Source organism: Schistocerca nitens, chromosome 12 (genome assembly GCF_023898315.1).
Source record: "Schistocerca nitens isolate TAMUIC-IGC-003100 chromosome 12, iqSchNite1.1, whole genome shotgun sequence".
Taxonomy (NCBI): Eukaryota; Metazoa; Arthropoda; class Insecta; order Orthoptera; family Acrididae; genus Schistocerca; species Schistocerca nitens.
This window is the reverse complement of record NC_064625.1, coordinates 87,562,622-87,585,188: the sequence shown is the minus strand read 5'-3', so window position 1 is coordinate 87,585,188 and position 22,567 is coordinate 87,562,622. Positions and strand designations below refer to the sequence as shown.

At 45.2% G+C, this 22,567-nt stretch overlaps 1 protein-coding gene across 1 annotated transcript in view; it reads right to left on the bottom strand.

Annotated features, from left to right (window-relative positions):
* The window catches only part of LOC126215177 (leucine-rich repeat-containing protein 15-like), a 202,403-nt gene extending 187,656 nt beyond the window's left edge, over positions 1 to 14,747 (bottom strand). The window contains exon 1 of the mRNA XM_049941843.1: positions 14,570 to 14,747. Within this exon, the coding sequence (XP_049797800.1) occupies positions 14,570 to 14,571 (2 nt within the window). The 5' untranslated portion in view covers positions 14,572 to 14,747. The remainder of the gene's footprint in view (positions 1 to 14,569) is intronic.
* Positions 14,748 to 22,567: the final 7,820 nt, after the last annotated feature.

Sequence of the window (22,567 nt, the reverse complement as noted above, 5' to 3'; positions counted from 1 at the left end):
CAATTCGGCGGTACGTCCACCCGGCCTCCCGCATGCCCACTATACGCCCTCGCTCAAAGTCCGTCAACTGCACATACGGTTCACGTCCACGCTGTCGCGGCATGCTACCAGTGTTAAAGACTGCGATGGAGCTCCGTATGCCACGGCAAACTGGCTGACACTGACGGCGGCGGTGCACAAATGCTGCGCAGCTAGCGCCATTCGACGGCCAACACCGCGGTTCCTGGTGTGTCCGCTGTGCCGTGCGTGTGATCATTGCTTGTACAGCCCTCTCGCAGTGTCCGGAGCAAGTATGGTGGGTCTGACACACCGGTGTCAATGTGTTCTTTTTTCCATTTCCAGGAGTGTATATAGACACAACGATCCTGTCACACTTCCCTGGTACACTCCTGACGTTACACTTGTGTCTGGAGAACATTCGCTGTCGAGGACAACTTACTGGTTTCTATTATGTCTTCGAGCCACTCACATATCTGTGAACTTATTCCATACGCTCGTACCTCCGTTAAGTCTGCAATGGAGCACTATGTCAGCTGCTTTCCGAAAATCTACAAATATGGAATCTGTGCATTCTCCTTCGTCAATAGTTCACGTGAGAAAAGGGCAAGCTGAGTTTCGCACGAGCGATGCTTTCTAAAACCGTGCTGATACGTGGACATAAGCTCCGAAATCCCTAACTCAGAATATAGCTCTTTTCCGCTATTCTGTCACTTCTTTATGTCAAAAATGGTTCAAATGGCTCTGAGCACTATGGGACTCAACTGCTGTGGTCATTAGTCCCCTAGAACTTAGAACTACTTAAACCTAACTAACCTAAGGACATGACACACATCCATGCCCGAGGCAGGATTCGAACCTGCGACCGTAGCAGTCGCACGGTTCCGGACTGCGCGCCTAGAACCGCGAGACCACCGCGGCCGGCCTCCTTCATGTCGACTCATTTTACTGCGCTGTTTCCATACGACCTACTAGCACGTACGTATCCCGTTAATGCCATGACGTACCTCGTCGGCGAAGGTTCACTTCAGTGGATGATGATTGGGAATCACCAGAAAATCATACAACGTACCCTCCGCCATGCTCTGAACAGCCTCAGTTTAGATATACAGGGTGCTCAGAGTCAATCTGAAAAGGCTGTGCTGAAAATTAAATTTTACGAAATCAATTCGATACGTTGTGCCATTTCCAAATTCATTAGTATTGAAGTTAACCAATCCGACCGGTGCGCTTGGAAATTCTAGAGGCCCCCCAGAGATGGTATCGCCAAATGTGTTTCCGTTTTATTTTCTAAAACCGAACAAGAGAGCGATACAAAAATTGGACGTGGGACGGTAGTAAAGATCGAACCCGAGCCAACGGCTGAGCAGGCTCGTGCGCCATCGCCTACGCTGTGAGAACAAGTGACGCCAAATGCCGGCCTGTGTGGCCGAGTGGTTCTAGGCGCTTCAGTCTGGAACCGCGCGACTGCTACGGTCGCACGTTCGAACCCTGCTTCGGGGATGGATGCGTGTGATGTCGTTAGGTTGGTTACATTTAAGTAGTTTTACATTCTAGGGAACTGATAACCTCAGATGTGCTCAGTCCCATAGTGCTCAGAGCCATTTGAACTATTTTTTAACGTCAGTTGTATCTGGCGGGCAACGGCCTGGTCGGCTAACTTGAATGCTAATTAACACGGAAATGGCGTAACGTACCGATTTTTTTAACAGTTATTTCTCTGAACGACCTACTATGCAACAACCTTACAAGCTTTCTGACCACCCATTATTAATCCACGTATGGAACTTAATTCGAGCATGGTACACAAAAATCTCGAAATTTTCTGTGGACATAATGAAGAGGAACGACATGTTCTCCGAATGAAATGATGGTAAGGCATTCATGGCCGGAAGGCTCCACATGGGAAAGTTCGGCAGCTGAGTTGCAAATCTTTTCACTTGGCACCATACTGGGCGACTTACGTGTCGATGATGATGATGATGATGATGATGATGATGATGATGATGATGATGATGACAGCACAGCACCCAATCCCTGAGCGGAGAAAATCTCCGACCAGGTCGGGAATTGCACCCGGTCTCTCTGCGTGACAGTCAGATGCGTTAAGGGAGCGGCCTATGTTGACCAAGTAGATATCGTAAACAACATGGTTAACAAATGGAAGAAAGTAGTCGGAAAGCTTTAGTCAATTAAAATAGATTAAAAAAATCCATATAGACCAGTGTGAGATCCATCTTCCCGAAAATCGCGTAAGGTCATTAGTGGCTGGTTCTGTCTTAGGTCAAGCATCATGTTGGTTGGCATGCATTTTTCATTTTTGTCTTCGATAATCCGTTTGAGAGTGGTATCCATGATGCATCTGGTTGGTATATTTCGGTCTCTGTCCTCTTCTTCCCTTCTCTACCGTCCCTTCAGTGATACTCTTAATGAAACCACGTCTCGTCAGATGAAAGACCGACCCCTGTGTTCCTCCAGTGTTGGGTAAGCTTAAAGAGACACGGTTTCTCTTCCCCCCACTCTGTGGAGAACTTCTTGATTTGATACTTTGTTTATTCAGCAAATATTTAGCTTTCTGCGGTAGTATCACCTCTCGAAGGGTATTATTTTATGTTTTTTCTATTTCTCCTAGTCTCCACGTTTCACTTAACCTGCAGCAGCACACTCCAAACAAACGTCTTTATCGAAGGTATGAGAATGTGCAATAAGTCCACAGTTGTGTGAGTGGATCGAAAACATCTTAAGTAACAGAATCCAGTATGTTTTCCTCGACGGCGAGTGCTCATCAGAGACAAGGGATCGCCAGGAGCGCCCTAAGGAACCGTGATAGGACGTCTGCTGTTCCCTATGTGCATAAATCTTCTGGTGCACAGCATGGGCAGAAATCTGTGATTGTTTGCTGATGATGGTGTGGTCTACAGTAAGGTTTCGAAGTTGTGTGACTGTAAGAAGATACAAGACGAATTAGAAAAAATTTCCAGTTGGTATGATGAGTGGCAGCTAGTCCTAAAAGTAGAGAAATCTAACTTAATGCGGATGAGTAGGAAGATCGAACCTGTAATTTTCGGATTGAGTATTTTTAGTACCCTGCTTGCCACAGTCAAGTCATTTTGAAACTTCCCCTTTGCATGTAAACAATGACAGTGCTGGAAATACTCTTACGTTATTTGATACTCAAACAGCTGAGTAAAACTTATTCTGATCATCACTAAACTACCACACAATATTTTTAGCGCAATGCATTCTGGCTTTCAATAATCCCTACAAAAGAATGGCGCTGACTAAAAATAACCTATACCTTTCATTAATCATTTACCTCACAAAAATCTTCGTTACTCGAACTACAGCAACAGAGAGAGCGGCAATACTGCCAGCTTAATAAAAGATTCTAGCTAGTGAAAGCACTAACTACTGATAGGCATAGTTAGCAAATGAAAGATTTTGATAGAGAACAACGAATGCATTTACCTTAATAGTGTTCAAAAGTCGTAATATACAGGGTGTAAATTTTAAGTTGACAAACCAGAATAACTCTAAAAATAAGCTTCACACAAAAAAACGTGTAGAATTCGAAGTTGATTATTTTCGAGGGGGACATCTGCTGGTGCTACAATTAGCCCACCACCCTAGCCCCGTGGGGGTGGGTCCGGAGGCAACTTTATAGTTTCAAATGGCTACCCCCATTTCTTATTGTAGAATCAGATTCTACATAAAGAACTACGTACATTTTGTCTTAAACATTTGTTTTGATTCTTGGTAGTTGGCGCTCTAATTCAAGAAAATTACGCTGAAGGACTGTCGTCCGCAATACACCTCTTGATATAGGCCTGAAGGCTGACATAGCAGTCGTGAAAATAAAATCTTTCTACTGTCAACGGCAAATATAATGCCTTTTAAAAAGTTTCTTCTCTCGTTAAAGCGGTGAGATTTAGCTAGCAATACCATCTTGTATCATCCATTTGATGTAATTTAACTCCCGAATTATGCAAAGGATCCTGCGGTGAATTCTTCCGGGTTGTATGGCTGGTCCATGGAACTCTATCCCCGACGTTTCGACCAAGGCTCCGCTGGACATCTTCGGAGGTCCTCCTGGTTGAGCTGAGCCAGGAGCACCTCCGAAGATGTCCAACGCAGCCTTGAACGAAACGTCAGGGATAGAGGAGTTCCATGGACCACGGCCATACAACCCGGAAGAATTCTCGGCAGCTGAAACATACGGTCGTGAAAGCCTTCATTGTATCATCCTGCAGTCTCCAGTCGCTCATTGTTCAGGGAGCATTGAGCAATAGTCTTTTGTCTCAGACTGTTGCTGTAGTTATTGTTTTAGCATTATTAACTTTAACTGTTAGTGGAAGACGATTTCAGTCTGCGTCATCGCCGCTCCTAATTGTTCCGTATCTTAACTAGACACAGCGATATCATGAGCAAAGCTCTATGTTTTCTCATTATGAACCCTAAGTCCTCTTTTCGCTGCTAGTTTGCTCTGATTTCATTTATTGCCCTCTCAGTGCATCTATTGAACAAGACAGCAGAAGTTGAGTGGCCTGACACGAAAATTTAACTCACAGAATCATAAGAAACCAGGGGGCAGAGAGCAAATGAAGGTACAATGGGCAGAAAGATTGTTGAACAAGTGACTGGTGAGCGGGAAAAAAACTAGTTAAATACGTAAAGTCACCGTAGTATGGTGCAGCTGAGCTCCCTGCACCAGGAAACCGCCTTGATATTGAACCTTTGCTAGTTTCAACGTTCACCCACTATGAACTGTCTACCTCTATATTACTACTCTGCAAGTTACCGTTTCAATACCATCCCTAATTGGCTATGGCAAGCACCGATGAATGTAGCGCAGTGCGAAGACATTGGACTCGCATTCTGCAGGAAAACGATTCTGGTCCCTATTCGGTGAACAAGATTTAGATTTTCTGCGCTTTTGTATGTCGCGAAGTTACGAGAAAATTACTTTTATAGTCTCAAATGTCCTCGGCGCTTACGGTGTATTAAATCCTAGCTTTTCTTTCATTTTTCCTTCTATTCTCCTACGGTTATAGGGCAACAAGAAACAGTGCCACACCCTTCTGTATCGGCTCGAAATTCTCCGATATAAACATACTGAAGAAACTTGTAGTCTGTCAGCATTGACCAATGACGCTATCAACAACGTAAGTATTCCTAAAGACTACATAACCGCTGTTGCAGCTACATCGTCATACAGCAACACCTGATTTACATGAAGTGTTAGTTTCCCTACGTGAATATGAAGTTTTGAGTAGAGTCGTCCGTGTTATTAAAGCCGTCGAGTATAAATGACGTGTAAAAAAAAATGTCGCCTATTCTTACAGAAAATGGTAAAAACTAGAAGAAAAGTGCCTGTAATGGCATGTCTGGAAACCAATACCTGTCGAAATATCATTATCTCCTCTAATTCCCATCTGTCCGTCAAGTAGAAATAAGCACTATAGGCAGAACTGCATATGGTAACGCCGCATTCTGATGCTATACAGTTTTTGATGTTGCTGCGCAGAGGTCATACAGTATTTTTTAAAGGAACACGCAGCTATTTGACTGTTTTGTTGTCTATTTAATTACAATACCGGTTTCAGCCTTTTATGCCATTTTCAAATATTCGCTAAAAGCAAAAATTGCATACAGTAACACGACGTAAAATTTGGGTACGTCCGTTGGATCTTGGCCGCCTCCTCCTCCTCCTCCTCCTCCCCCCCCCCTCCCCTGCCTCCCCACCATCCAGAACCCCAACTTTCTCCCACCTCTTCACTCTGATTTTGATTTTTCCCTGCTTAAACATTTAATCAAGTATGCCCTCTTATCCCTACTATCATTTTATTCACCCTCCTCTCCATCCCCTACATATACCAACGTCTAACACGGCTTTCCCCACTTCTCCATCTCGCTTTTGCCCATTGACATTGCCGCTCCCCTCTGTTTTTGATTCCGAACCCATCTTTCTCTTACACAGTCAGCTCTTTTAATTTTCTTATTTTTATAAGTCTTGGCTTAACAATCTATATTCCCGTATCTCGCCCATCCCTCTTCAGCCAGCGTCCATTTACCCTCCCCAGCTCCCTTCCGCGTTTTCATTGTTAACTTTCTTATTTTACCAGTGGCACTTAGATGTGACTAAGGCGCTGCAGTCATGTATTATGCGGCTGTTCCCGGCGGAGGTTCGAGTCCTCCCTCGGGCATGGGTGTGTTGGTTTGTCCTTAGGATAATTTAGGTTAAGTAGTGTGTAAGCTTAGGGACTGATGACCTTAGCAATTGAGCCCCATAAGATTTCACACACATTTGAACATTTGAACTTAAACGTGATTCACTGTCTTAGAATTTAATTTCGTTTCGTTCCTTTTGGACTTTAGTTCCTCATCCAGCTAAATGCAGGTTCACTTAGTTGTTGACGATCTGATGTATACATGTTTATTGAAAAGATGATGGTGCACAGCGCCACCACGAAGATAATTACACACAATCTCAAGATATTTAACATTAATAGTCATAAATTTTTGACACTTTCTAATTTTAATATTTAGTTGTTCCATTACTCATACTCTTTGATTTCACTATCATTACGTTTTAAGGACATGGGCTCATCTTTTATTTACCAACGTAAGCCTGTTTTTACTAAATACGCTCACGCAGTTATTTACTGATCTGTTACAAGATAATTTTACACCTGACACTCCGTGGGGAGCCAATATTCTTCTTATTTCATGGCCAACATTGAGCTCGACAACATGTTAGGCATCCTGCAATACATGTTAAAAACGTGAAATGTAAGTACATATTTCGTAATTATACACCAATTTACATTAATTATTATAGACATTTTACATCTTTTGAAATTTTACGTGGTTCTTACGGTACGCGTTTATTGTTTTTAGCAATCACTTGAAAAAGGCATAAAACACCGAAAACTGAGCTGTACTTAAATAAGCCACAGAACAGTCAAAAGGCGTTGTGTTCCTTCCAAAAACATTCTGATGCTGTCGTCTTGTTAGCGGATAATCGTGTACTGCTTCAAATACACCAGGCTCCATTCGAAATGCGCCACATGCATTGGTTGCACATTCCTATTAGGACTGCACATTGTCGACGGGTGGGAAATGTACAATTGCCTTTAAATATCTCTATAGCCAGTAATCCAACGGATTTAGGGCCGGTGAACGGGAAGGCCATGTTAGAGCGCCACCTCGACCAATCCATCGCCCATGGAACGTTGCAACTGTGGCAGTATCCCACGATCCGAAGAAAATGGGGTGGTGTCCCATGGCACAGTCGTCGTCTTTCTGCAAAGGTAACGTGTCCCAGCAGCGCAGCTAATCTACCTACCAGAAATCTGTGATACACAGCACCTGCTAATCTCTTTGGCAAGGTGTATGCCACTACGAATGTCACCGCCAATAACAATTCTTACGCACGCACTGGTGCTCAAGAGATACTGCGCCCCAGCTCCGTAATTGCTCGAGGATTCACATCTGCGCAGAAAAGGGTTTACTATGCAATCCTCGGAGAGAACGGGCTGTTGAGCCACAGTCAACACGGATTTAGAAAACATCATTCTTGTGAAACGGAACTAGCTCTTTACTCGCACGAACTGTTGGGTGCTATAGACAAGGGATTTCAAATTGATTCCTTATTTGTACATTTCCTGAAAACTTTTAACACTGTACCATACAAGCGACTTGTAGTCAAATTGTGACTTTTGGAATATCATCTGAGTTACGTGACTAGATTCGTAATTTCCTGTCAGAGAGGTCACATTTCGTAGTAATTGAAGGAAAGTCATCGAGTGAAACGTAAGTGATTTCTGGCGTACCTCAAGGTAGTGTTATAGGCGTTCTGATGTTCCTTATCTAAATAAACGGTTTAGGAGACAATCTGTGCAGCCGTCATAGGTTGTTTGCAGATGAAGTTGTCGTTTATCGTCCAGTAAAGTCATCAGAAGATCAAAACAAATTGCAAAACGATTTAGGAAAGGTATCTGTAGGGTGAAAAAATTGGAAATTGACCCTAAATAATGAAAGTGTGAGGTCATCCACATGAGTGCTAAAGGGAATCCGCTAAACTCCGGCTACACGATAAACCAGTAAATTCTAAAGACTGGAAATTCAACTAAATGCCTAAGGATTACAATTACGAACAACTGGAATTGGAAAGCAGACACAGAAAATGAGGTGAGTAAGGCGAGCCAAAGACCGTTTTATTGGCAGAACACAGCATATGTAACAGATCTACTAAAGAGACCGCCTACACTACGCTTGTCCGTCCTCTTTTAGAGCACTGCTGCGCGTTATCGGATTCTTACCAGATAAGATTGACGGAGTACATTGAAAAAGTTCAAAGAAGGGCAGCAAATTTTGCAGTATCGAGAAATAGGGGAGGGAGTGTCTTTAAACAGATTTTTTCATCATGGCGGAATCTTCTCACGAAATTTCAATACCAACTTTCTCTTCCGAATGTGAAAACATTTTGTTGATGCCGACCTACGTATGGAATAACGACCATAAGGGAAATCAGTACTCTCACGGAAAGATACAGATGTTCGTTTTTCCTGAACTTGATTTGCAGAGTATCCACGTAGACGTAGAATGCCTTGTGAATCGTGCCTCATGACTGAAGGAAATTCAAACTATGAACTGCAGATCTTCTGCCCGTATCTCAACAGGTACTGGTTTCCGGGCATATAATTGTAGGAACTTTTCCTCTGCTTTTGATAATACTGTGTCTTGCAGCGGTACGTGCGACTCAGAAGAAAAACACGGTTCTTTTTCAGCAGAGACGTAAATATATCTTCGGAATCCGCAACGTATTATGGTGAGACATTCGTTGGCTTTTCAAAATCACATTCAACCACTTCGTAACCCCTCGTAGTCAGCGGGATACGATGTGGATGTACCTCAGGACAAATGAATTTAAAAAGAAACTTATCACCTTCCTGCTTGTTCAAAACATCTAGTTTTGCTACAGATCACTCCAAAGCCAGAAATATTTTTTTAAAAAAGATTAGTTTCATTCCGTTCTGGGCGACTGGCACAGCAACCGGTTACGAATTTCTTGAAGTGAGACAGTCTCTACAGTTAACCATAACAGTGGCAAACCAACATTCGTCCATTGACGGCCTCATGTGGTACAATCTACCTAAACCTTGCATTGTATTCTTGGTTCCAGGTTCAACACTTGGCATTAGGACGATGGTTCCTTACAAAATTTTATCTTAATGCCATACGTGGGCATTAGTGGACGAACGTTTGTTTTCAACATTAATTTTTACTTTAATTCACTGTTATGTTTAACTATAGAGGCGTCTTCACAGCCTGGAACTTTGCCGATTTCGTGTTTTCATATTAACTTCATTTCCCCATTTTAATCTGCGTACTCCGACTAGCGTCATTTTTTCACCCCTAGGCCAATCTGATGAAGCCCCAAAAGGGCGAAACGCACCACCTTCTGTAAATAAAAAAGGTTTTGCAACCATGACTGTCTTATTTCAATAAATATTTTTTTTCTTTTAAAATGAAGGTTTTGTCACTTCCGTTTACTTTACCAGCTCACAGTTAAGAAACCACGTTTCAGTTTAATTGTTGACCTACACTGTGATTCAGTCTGTCATGGAAACGTCGATGTAACAACAACAACAAAAGTTTAGTTTTTGGGACACATTCGATAGCTTCAGAAAGTCGCAGGTAAACTAGCGCTCTCCAGCCTTAACCTCAGGTGATTACGCAGATCAGTCTGTCAATACAACTTCCATTAAAAGAAGTAAAATACATCCTGATGATGACGTCACTGACGACAGCAGAACAACACTTTCACGATGTTCATTACACCTCTGAGCATCAATGATTTCAAGGTTCTTTCTCTGTCAGCTGTATACATCTACATCTCTAGAATGAGATTTTCACTCTGCACTGAAATGTACGCTGATATGAAACTTTTTGGCAGATTACAGCACTGTCCGGACAGAGACTCGAACTCGGGACCTTTGCTCATCCCAAATAAGTCCTCTGCCACTGAGCTACCCAGCCACGACTCACGACCTCTCCTCACAGCTTTACTTTCTGCCAGTACCTCATCTCCTACCTTCCAAACTTCACCCAAGCACTCCTGTGAAGCTTTCAAAACTAGCACTTCTGGAGTAAAGCATATTGCGCAGATGTGGTAGGAAATGAGGTACTAGTAGAAGTAAAGCTGTAACGATAGGTCGTGAGTGTGCTAGGGTAGTTCAATGGTACAGCACTTGGCCACAAAAATAAAAGGTCCCGAGGTTCGTGAGTCTGTCCGGCACACAGTTTTAATCTTCCAGGAAGTTACATCTAAGTGTTATACTTTGGTACAAATGGTACAAGTGGCTCTGAGCACTTTGGGACTTAACATCTGAGGTCATGAGTCCCCTAGAACTTAGAAATACTTAAACCTAACCAACCTAAGGACATCACACACATCCATGCCCGAGGCAGGATTCGAACCTGCGACCGTAGCGATCGCGCGATTCTAGACTGTAGCGCCTAGAACCGCTCGGCCACTCCGGCCGGCCGTTTCTGTCTTCACATTACAATGTTGTTCAGACAGGCATGCCTGTCTGAAGGTACGGACACTGTTCTGACGATTAAAACTAAGGTAATTACTGCAGCCGCCCGGGGTAGCCGCTCGGTTCAGGACGTCTTGCCACGGTACGGGCGGCTCCCCCAGTCGGAGGTTCGAGTCCTCCCTCGGGCATGGGTGTGTGTGTGTCTTCCTTAGCATGAGTTAGTTTAAGTTCGATTAAGTAGTGCGTAAGCTTAGGGACCGATGACCTTAGCAGTTTGGTCCCATAAGACCTTACCACAAATTTCTAATTTCCAGTTATTGCGAAATGGATTCGCATTTTGCGAATCTGGATTGACGTCATCTGTTTGTGACAAATAACGATTTGTTGCAAGCCAGGACTCGAAACCGGATTTCCAGCTTTCCGCGATCAGGATACATGGGTTCGTGCCCCGGTCCAGCACAAAATTTCACAAATTTACATTTGTCATGACCAGTTGACGTCAATATGGATTCGCCAAATGTGAATATCCGTTTCGTAATATATTAGACATTAGTGGGAGAATTTGTATAAATCGATGACCGGAAGGTGTGAGGGAGAGGGGGGGGGGGGGACTAGGCGGGGAAGTACACGTATCTACGTATGGGAAGCGCAGTGAAGTACATTCATACTAGTGTTATGAAAAATTCGTTTGCTTTCACAAGTGGAGATCAAACTGGCATGCTCCAGTTTAATACAGAAGTTGGGATTCACTACAGCTCAGTACGTCTGTAGACAGAAGTCAAATTGCACAAATATTCGCATCATTTTATTAGTAAAAACACACACACACACACACACACACACACACACACACACACACACACGTTGTTTATACTGGAAAATTCATCAGTCAAGTAGAAGGAGTTGGTCACCATTAATTCCTTTAGGTGGCCAACTGCTCCTATTGCACTGATGTGTGTGTGTGTGTGTAGTAATGAGATCATTATAAGTAACTTAGATCTAAAGCAACGCTACAGATGACTCCGTAACCATATATTTCGTATACACGTTGGGGCATCACGAATCCAACACCTAACTGACACTTTTCAATTTAAGCTATGCTGCAGACCAGTGTAATACTGCGCCCCATAAGATTGGCCTACTTTGCGAATCCACCACCAGACTGTGTATAATTTCCTTTTTTATTTTTCGCATTACCAGTTTCTTTTTCTGCCTATTCTCCAGTGTGTCTCTAGTACCAAAATGGCTATATCGCTGCAAGTAATTTAAGAATCGCGTACGATGCATAATTGTGCAAAGCACTGTTGTCAAACACCCTCATATTGCACATTTCCTACCACACTTAATGGTCCTGAAGTCGGTAGCGTGAAAAATAAGAAAAAAATAAAAAAGTAAAAGAAAATGCACACTCTGGTGGAAAAGCGTCGTTAGATTACACTAGGATCGGTTTTCATTCCATAGACCCAAAAATGAGATCATTTTCGTGGTTGCGGAACAACTCAAGAAAACCTAAACTCAAAAACATAAAACGTCCTTATATAATACCGACTACCCAGATCATTTGTCACAAGAGTGGCAAAATGCGTGAATACATTAAAGTGGAACTGCTAATATTTACAGAATTAATATGCTGTCAGAATGAAACATAATTACGCACTTTTAATAAATTTATGATACACAGAAAACAAAGCCGGCCGGTTCTAGGCGCTTCAGTCTGGAACCGCGCGACCGCTACGGTCGTAGGTTCGAATCCTGCCTCGGGCATGGATGTGTGTGATGTCCTTAGGTTCTAAGTTTTAGGGGACTGATGACCTCAGATGTTAAGGCTCCTAGTGCTCAGAGCCAAAAAAAATTTTGACTGTTGTGACCAAGTGCTGTCAAAACTGAAATCTAAGAGGTGTTATTATTCAAGCCGCCCTAATAGTCCCAGTTTAGATATTCGTCTATAGAGGAGAAAGAGTTGGCTATCATAAAATCTTTCAAACGCTGTTTAAACTTTACTGTATCCCAAACCAAGTATTTATTGGTTACCGTTATTTCATTGAAAGTCTGTGTTCCTGAATATTCTGAACTCCTTTTCTGACCAAAGTAAGTGATATTATGCCTTAATGTAGATTGTTCTTATTTCTGGCATTGATATTGTGTATTAAGCTATTGGTTGGAAACAGAGGCGAACTACTTGCTACAGGTTTCACTAAGGGATTAAAGCACCTAGAAGCAGTGGTTACAAAACAAAGTTCCTTGGACAGATTTATACATGATGTTCTTGAATTTACACCACAAACGCGTCTTATTACACGCTTTTGCACACTAAAGACTTTTGCTGGGCTAAAATATGAATACGCTTTATGTGAAACCAAGTTTGAAATGATTCTTCAAATTTATTGAGGCGGTGGTTCAAATGGCTCTAAGCACAATGGGACTTAACATCTGAGGTCGTCAGTCCCCTAGACTTAGAACTATTCAAACCTAACTAACCTAAGGACATCACACACATCCATGCCCGAGGCAGGATTCGAACCTGCGACCATAGCAACAGCGCGGTTCCGGACTGAAGCGCCTAGAACCGCTCGTCCACAGAGGCCGGCTGAGGCGGTGGGAACGACGCAGAAGAAACTGATGATTCACCACCAGTATGTCACCTTGTAGAATAATCTATAAGCCAAGTTCATGATGATCGGTTTGTGAGGCACTCAACTGTGCTGTCATCACCACCCGTACAAAGTCCCAATCTTTAGTCCAATGTAGCCACATTCACGAATGGTGATAAGGACAACCCAAACACGCAGTACCGGAGAGAGAAAATCCCCAACCGGGCCAGGCATCGAACCCAGAACAAAGTAATCCAGAGGCTGCAACTCTAGCCACTAAACCACGAGCTGCGGACTAAAAGTCAAGCTGTGCAATAAATAGTTTGCTCGCCAGAACCAAGATTTGGGTGGAGACGTCACCTTGTAGAATAATCTAAAAGTCAAGTTGATGTTGATGATGATGATGATGATGATGATGATCGGTTTGTGAGGCACTCAACTCCGCAGTCATCACCACCTGTACGAAGTCCCACTCTTTACACAGTGCTGTGTAGCCACATTCACGAATGGTGATGGACAACACAAACACGCAGTACCAGGCAGAGAAAAATCCCCAACTGGGCCAGGCATTGAACCTTGGACAACGTAATCCAGAGGCTGCAACGCTAGCCAATAAACTACGAGCTGACGACAAAAAGTCAAGCTGTGCTATGAACAGTTTGGTCGCCAGAACCAAGATTTGGGTGGAGATGTCACCTTGTAGAATAATCTAAAAGTCAAGTTGATGTTGATGATGATGATGATGATGATGATGATGATGATGATGATCGGTTTGTGAGGCACTCCGTGGTCATCACCACCTGTACCAAGTCCCACTCTTTACACAGTTTTATGTAGCCACTTTCACGAATGGTGATGACAACCCAAACATGAAGTACTGGGCAGAGAAAATCCCAAATCGGGCCAGGCATCGAACCCGGGACAACGTAATCCAGAGGCTGCAACACTAGCCACTAAACCACGAGCTGCGGACTAAAAGTCAAGCTGTGCTATGGTCGCCAGAACCAAGATTTAGGTGGTGGAGGAGGAGCAGTGTGGAGATTTGGGGGGGGGGGGGGGCTACCAGACTCCCAGCCTGTCACAGGACAGGTCTGGTAGTGAACTTCAGGTAAAGTACCATCCAGTGTCAACAGGTGTCACAAAAAAAAATGGAAATGAGCGTATGGCATCGGTGGCTGGGAGGCCCCTATTCAGGTAAGTTCGTCCGCCAACTGCATGTCTTACTTCATTCGACGCCACATTGGGGGACTTGCGCCCGCTGATGGGGATGAAATGATAACACAACACCCAATCCTCGAGCGGAGAAACTCTCCAACCCCGCCAGGAATAGAACCCGGGCCCGCTTGTATGGCAGGCGAGCACGGTCCCACCCAGCTAAGCTGGTGGAGAATAGTTGACACAAGTACAGTGGATCTGCAGAATGAGGCTGGTACTCACATGGTTGCGTCGGGTTCCGCAGACGTCAGCGACACGCAGTACGACACCACAGGCGCGGTGGAGCGCGGCTCGGCGGGCGACTGACCACTGTGCGGCGAGGCAGTCAGCTGGTCTGAGGCGTGGCGCGGTGTGGGCCGCGGGAGAGACGTCCGTCCCTAGCGGCGGCTCAACAGCTGACTGGCCGGCGTCGCCCGGGGCACTGGCGAGAGATCGGCCGGGAGCGCTCGCCGCAGCAAAACACGGAAACCGCGGGTGACCTCCAACCAGGACAGCGGCGGCGGCGGCGGCGGCGGCGGGAAGACCCGGCCCGTTCTCACAGCGACGCCGCTGCACCTGCGGACGTGTCCGAGTTACGAAACGCAGCCGCGCCGCGCGCATAATGCCGGCCAGCTGGGAACCCGGCGGAGAGCTCGCTGCCGGACACGCATGGCTGACGCGGTGGACGGCGAACGCCCGCCCCGGCTCCACTGGGCGTATCGCGAGCGCACGGCCTCTGCCGCTGCTGCTGATAAGCTTTACGGCGGTCTCGGAGCAGCCGGCGATGTCATTAAAGCCGGCCTGGCCGCTGAAATATACCAGCGCGGTAGCCGGGAAGTGAACACCGCAATCCGCCGCTGCTGTTGACCCAGACCTTCTGGAATGTCTTCATTCAGCAGGCACACGGTACGGTCCTGTGGGGTGTGTGGGACTGGGTGGGGGGAGCGAGAACGTAGTATGTTACAGTACCTCCCCCATTGCAAACATCACACATACGACTTTAACAATAATACTTGTTGTTGTTGTGGTCTTCAGACCAGACTGGTTTGATGAAGCTCTCCATGCTACTCTATCCAGTGCAAGCCTCTTCATCTCCCAGTACCTACTGCAGCCTACATCCTTCTGAATCTACGTAGTGTATCCATCTCTTGGTCTCCCTCTACCGTTTTTGCCCTCCACGCTGCCCTCCAATACTAAATTATTACCTAACAAGGGGATAATTAATTTGATGCCTAGAATGAGATCATCAAATGATAGTGTAAAATTTGATTGACTGATTTTTGCAGACTGTTTCCCCATCTTAGTGGAATCTATAGAAGATGCAACAAAGCAGAGACAGTTTCAAAAGCCAGCCTATCTTTGAAAAAAAAACAGAGTATGACAGATGTAACAGATGCAACTGAAAATTGAAGAATTAGAAAGGTCACAAAATTCAAATATCTAGATGGAATAAAACAACTGAATGCTTTGGATAAAGAAGCTTACTGCAAAGGCAAGGAAAACGGGAGCGACTTTACAGTTAACAAAAAACTCGTATAACAAGAAATCTTTATGCGTAAATGCAAAACAGACACTTAACACTGTTAGTAGCCCCAAATACCTTTATGCTTCAGAATACCTTTCGTTAAGTAGAGCCAAACAATTAGAGGAAATAGAAAAAAAAGGGGAAGTAAAATTGTCAATAAAACCTTGAGACCAAAATACGACAGTGGGAAATGGAAATAAAGGATATCATAAAATAAGTAGACACAATGAAAAAGAAGAGTTGTAATGTATGGATATCTAAATAGTCTACAGGAGAAAAAATAGCCATAAATAATTTATAAGTTGTTTGGCGAGAAACTTAAAAATGCAAATGACGTAAATCAAACAAGATAGACCAGACTTGATACCAATGACAGTAACACAGAAAGAAATTGAAAAAAGACAAATGTTCAGAGTAAAAGTATAAAGCTTCAAGGGGTTACAGGAGAAGAAAACGACAAGCGCCATATGAACAGAAGAAAGAAGGGAACACCATGTGGAAAGAACGAAAAACCACTGTAAATAAAGAAAGGAGTAAATAAACGAGAGGACACTTTCTTCATATGGTCCTCGGAAGGCCAAACTAATAAAGCAACCGTTTGCATCGAATTACAGTTCGTTAGGTAGAATTCAGTCATTTATTTCAACGCTTCCCTAAAGTCTAGTCACAGGGCGTCAGCTTGGCGCAGCTATCTTGTGCAATTTATATCTCATGAACAAATTGAGCGAGCTGAGTATTAAGAGTCCGCTGTTTCAATAGTCACTTCCTACAGAGGATATCTTAGACCTCCAAAGGGTACTAATACGAGGTCCTAACCGACGTTCCACAATTGACGGGTCAGCAGAAGGAAGTGCTAACCAACAAGAGCATATTTTGCATATACACAACCAAAAAAAGTTTTGTATCATCCCGTTTTCCTTTGACTTTTTAGAGATGTCACTAAAATCGCCCAAAGATGTAAACAACCACACATGAGCAGCGCCTATTAGACGGAGGGGTGCGACAGTCTATCAGTTCAAGTCATTCCACCTGGAAGGAGGTACACGGCTCGTGTTGTCTGTAGTTCAACCATGCCTAGACAGTCAACACCGCGGTTCGATCGCGTCCGCATTGTTATGTTGTGCCAGGAAGGTCTCTCAACGAGGGAAGTGTCCAGGCGTCTCGGAGTGAACCAAAGCGATGTTGTTCGGACATGGAGGAGATACAAAGAGACCCGAACTGTCGATGACACGCCTCGTTCAGGCCGGCCAACGGCTACTACTGCAGCGAATGACTGCTACCTACGGATTATGGCTCGGAGGAACCCTGACAGAAATGCCACCATGTTAAATAATGCTTCTCGTGCAGCCACAGGACACCGTGTTATGACGCAAACTGTGCGCAGTAGGCTGCATGATGCGCAACTTCGCTCCCGACGTCCACGGCGAGGTCCATCTTTGCAGCCATGACACCATGCAGCGCAGTACAGATGGGCCAAACAAAATGCCAATAGACCGCTCAGGATCGGCATCACGTTTTCTTCACCGATGAATGTCGCAGATGCCTTCAGCCAGACAATCGTCGAAGACGTGTTTGGAGGCAACCCGGTCAGGCTGAACCCCTTAGACACATTGTTCAGCGAGTGCAGCTAGGTGGAGGTTTCCCGTTGTTTTGGGGTGGCACTGCGTGGGCCCGACGTACGCCGTTGGTGGTCATGGAAGGCGCCGTAACGACTGTACGATACGTGAATGCCATGCTCTGACCGGTAGTGCAGCCATATCGGCAGCATATTGGCGAGGCATTCGTCTTCATGGACGACAATTCGCGCCCCCATCGTGCACATCTTGTGAATGACTTCCTTGAGGATAACGACATCGCTCGACTAGAGTGGCCAGACCAGAACCCTATTGAAAATGCCTGGCATAGATTGAAAATGGCTGTTTATGGACGACGTGACACACCGACCACTCTACGCCGAATCGCCGTTGAGGAGTGGGACAATCTGGACCAACAGTTCCTTGATGAACTTGTGGATATTATGCCACGACGAATACAGGCATGCATCAATGCAAGAGGACGTGCTACTGGGTATGAAAGTTACCAGTGTGTATCGCAATCTGGACCACCACCTCTGTAGGTCTCGCTGTATCGTGGTACAACATGCAATGTGTGGTTTTCATAAGCAGTTTTCCGTACAGGTTCCAAAACTCTCGGAACCGAGATAATCCAAAACTTTTCTTGATGTGTATTCTTGGTTAAATTGAAAGGCAAGATCATAAACACACTCCGAAAAAAAGTGTGCTGTGGTTTACAGTTCCCCCACGATTTGTTATTGCAACAATGCGTATAGAGTACATGGAATGAATAAATTTTCAGATCAATAGTGCAAACGGTTCTTAGGTACCAGCTATCGACCCATGCGGGAACACCCATATTAGTATGTGGTGCAGCATCCACGGGTACCAATGTAGGCGCTGGCTCTAGCGTCCAGTCTATCGTACATATCGCCAGTACTGTCCTGGGATATGTTATGCCACGTCTGCTCGAGTTGTTGCATTTCCGTAAGAGTTGTTGGTTGACGAGTCGCAAGAGTCACTTCTCGTTACATCATATCCAACACTTGTTCGACTGGGGACAGGTCCGGACAAGGCGCTAGCCGGGAAAGTTACTGCACGCCTTGCAGAACACGTAGAGTTTCACGGGCAGCGTGTGGGCGAACGTTATCCTGTTGGAATAACACACACCGTCCTTTTGCAACAACGGTAAACGAACGGGCCTAACAATATTCTTGCACGAATCGAGTGGTGTTTGGCTTCCCCTCGAGAAGCGCCAAAGAGACGGTAGCTCATCGCACCCCAGACTCTAAGGCCTGGAGTGTCTTGGATGAATGCACGCTACGAGACAGTGCTCACCAGGTCTATGTCATGGACGCAAACGACCATCACTTGCGTACAGGTGGAATCTGCTTTCATCAGCGAAGACCACGGGGCGGCATTCCATCTTCCAAGTGATTCTCTGATGCCACCAGTCCAGCATTGCACGTCGAGTGGAAGACGGGCTTAAATAGTGCGTGCCCGTAGTCCCACAGTTAACAGCATCTCCATGTCTAATGAGAGCTTAAAGCTGGGTACCTTGTAAGTAGGCTGTTTAGGTTTTTTTATTGGTAACGCCACCTCAGTATGAAAATCACCGGCTGTGCCGTGTGCAGTCTGTGGCTGCTTTGCATTGTTGTAATACTCAACCATTGTAGTGTTAGGCAGCTGGCTGTGAACAGCGCGTAGCGCTGGGCAGTTGGAGGTGAGCCGCCAGCAGTGGTGGATGTGGGGAGAGAGATGGTGGAGTTTTGTAATTTGTCATGATATCAAGGTAAATACATTGTTTGTTCTCTATTAATATCTTTCATTTGCTAACTATCCCTATCAGTAGTTAGTGCCTTCCATAGTTTGAATCTTTTATTTAGCTGGCAGTAGTGGCGCTTGCTGTATTGCAGTAGTGGGAGTAACCAAGATTTTTGTAAGTGATTTCTGAAAAGTACAGGTTAATGTTAGTCAGGGCCATTCTCTTGTAGAGAATTTTGAAAGTCAGATTGCGTTGCGCTAACAAAAATATTGTGCGTCAGTTTAAGCACAGTTGTAAAAAATTGTTCAAAAGGGGACGTTTCAACCTCTTCAAGGGACCTACGCCTTCCGTTAAGAGGCAGCGCACAGTCTGGATGGAAGGATCTTAATTGTGGTCCCTCTCTTTTGAGCCCAACCCGACGGATACCTTAGATCGGGGAAAACCACCGTTCAGGCTGTGTTGTCGGCGGGGCCGGGAGGTGCTTGCGCCTGATGTACTCTACTAGGAGCCTTGTAGGCTCAACACAAACCGTTAGCGTCATTATATTATTACATTTACCACAAGTACCCTTTCATTAGAAACTTTGAGCCAAGCACAAAATCAGTTACCTCTCTAAAGTATATCGTAAATAGTTTAGCAGGCTGGACACGGAGATCTTAGTCTTAGTTTCTGGCTTTAACGTACTCTAATCTCTTCTAGTTAAGTTAGTTTTTAGGATGGTAGTTGTTAAAGGAATGGTGAGCGACGGCCAGCGTCTTGAGGGTCATTCCAAGACCCGGGCCGCCGCCCACAACCAGGTGACGGGCAATATTATACCTATCCCTCCTCTATTCAGTCCTCTCCCTTCCTTCTTTCTAAATATTTAATTTCGTTTTGTTTATTAATATCTTACTTGATTTTGTATTAGTTATAAGTTTTTCTAATGCTGCACAAAAAAAGATATCAAATGGATGTAAACAAATAGAGCCCGCCTCCACGTGGCGGGACACGGGCAACGGTGTAAGTGGGGACGGGAGCCGGGGTGGTGTTACTTCTTTCAGTCACTCCGGACCCAGTCACAGAGGCTAAGTGGCAACATACGACCCACCATAAGAAATTAGACGGTGGGTCATAAAATATAAGCAGCTAGTGAAAAAGAAAAAGTCCCACTGCTAATAACTGGTTAACAATATTTGGTGTTGACACATCTGGGCTCACAAGCCCTCTTACCGGTACTGTGGTAGGAGGACGATCTGCCACTGCTGCCCTTCGAATAAAACGATCCTGGCGCCCGCCTGTGCTGCCTGGACGTTCAGAACCACGTCTACAGGTGTGACAACTGAGCCGAGTGCGGCCCGCTTTGTATGCCGTTGGTAGGTTGCCATCGTGTAATAGGGGTAGTGGCGTCTTGTTCTCTTCTTCTGGCTACTGGAGCCACTACGTTTGCTCACTCGTGAGCACACTGGACTCGTATTTGGGAGGACCACGGTTCAATCCCGCGTCTGGCCATCCTGATTTAAGTTTTCCGTGATTTCCCTAAATCTCTCCAGGCAAATGCCGGGATGGTTCCTTTGACAGGGCACGGCCGATTTCCTTCCCGTCCTTCCCTAGCCCGATGACCTCGCTGTTTGGTCTCTTCCCCCAAAACAACCCAACCAGCCCAACTACGTTTGCTAGCGTTGTCTGTCCGCGAGTGGCAGCAGCAGCGTTTGTCGATATGGTTCAAATGGGTCTGAGCACTATGGGACTTAACTTCTGAGGTCATCAGTCCCCTAGAACTTAGAACTACTTAAACCTAACTAACCTAAGGACATCACACACAGCCATGCTCGAGGCAGGATTCGAACCTGCGACCGTAGCGGTCGCGTGGTTCCAGACTGTAGCGCCTAGAACCGCTCGGCCACCCCGACCGGCGTTTATCGATATCTAATACCCGTACTATCTTTGGAAGGACGTGAAGAATTTTCCGGGTCGGGTGTGTCGGGGTTGAGTTGGGACCGAGGAGAAGTGAGGTCCGACAGCGCCAGTACTCGCCGAGGGAGCTTGCGATATTTGCACTGCCCGATGGAAGGGTGTGGTCGTGAGAGTGCACGACCACGCTGCGGTCCGGATTCAGCGAGTAAGTTGAATGGATCGTTATATTTGAGTAGTGCACCTTTCACTTGTGTGTGTGTGTGTGTGTGTGTGTGTGTGTGTGTGTGTGTGTGTGTGTCCGTCGAAGTGACCTCATGCCATCAAGCTGTCTGTTGGCGGCTTTATACTCCGACGTTACCATTGCCTGACTTGATTGGCAACGACCGATGGTTGGTCGTTCGGTCGGTCGTCTCAGTGGACGACGTGTATCTGGTCTTTCGACCGCTCCTGTGTTCTTAGCGTCCATGTCTACGTCCAATTCGTCTTGTTGTTGTATAGTGACTCTTTTAGCATTGTTTGACAGCCGGGATGGCCGAGCGGTTCTAGGCGCTACAGTCTGGAACCGCGCGACCGCTACGGTCGCAGGTTCGAATCCTGCTTCGGGCATGGATGTGTGTGATGTCATTAGGTTGGTTAGGTTTAAGTAGTTCGAAGTTCTAGGGGACTGATGACCTCAGAAGTTAAGTCCCATGGTGCTCAGAGCCATTTGAACCATTTTTTGGCATTGTTTGAGTTGTTAGTGGAATTGTCTTTTGCGGTTCCATGTGCATCTAGTCAGATTTTGAATAGGCAGTTTGGTCTTAACCCTGTCTGAGTCCTAAGATTTGGTGGAACCAACTTGTGTAATCAAATGCTCGTCTTTTGACGGTGTTAACTGTTATTCTACCGTGGTCTTAGTTATCGCATCTTAGGTGGATTTAGCGAGTGTGCTGGTCGGCGTTTAAGCTGTCCCTAATTTGAGTTGTCATCCTGTTAAGTGAACATAACTCTTCGTTGCCTAACTCACCACTTACGCAGCTGTAGGGACTTTTCTCAGGTAGATCCTTAGAGCACTGTCTGTGAATCACTCCATTCTTTATTTGGTCTGATTGTGTCAATTGTTTCAAAATAATATTTGTTTAAATTACTCCTATTGCTTGTGGCCTTCAGCCGACAAATAATTTTGAATTCTTTCGTAATAAGGCCTTCAGCCGCCAGTGTAGCCTGTGTTACAATTTTTTTTAAAATGATTGTTTAAAGAATTTATTTCCTTAAATGAAGTCTACGAGTTTACTGTGCAAGCAACGGTAACTGATTAGGCCCCGTTCACACCTTTTCCTGCCCTCCCGAAGTCCCACGTATGAAGAAGAAGGTTGACGTGACCACTGATGCCAGGATCGTCACACAACCCACGCAGCGCATCCAACTTTGTTCCAGTTATCCGAAAGGACCATCTCATCGCTCGCAATGCCGCAACTCGACCCCTTTCAAAGTCGCTCAGGTGGCTGTAGGAAGCATGAGTGCGT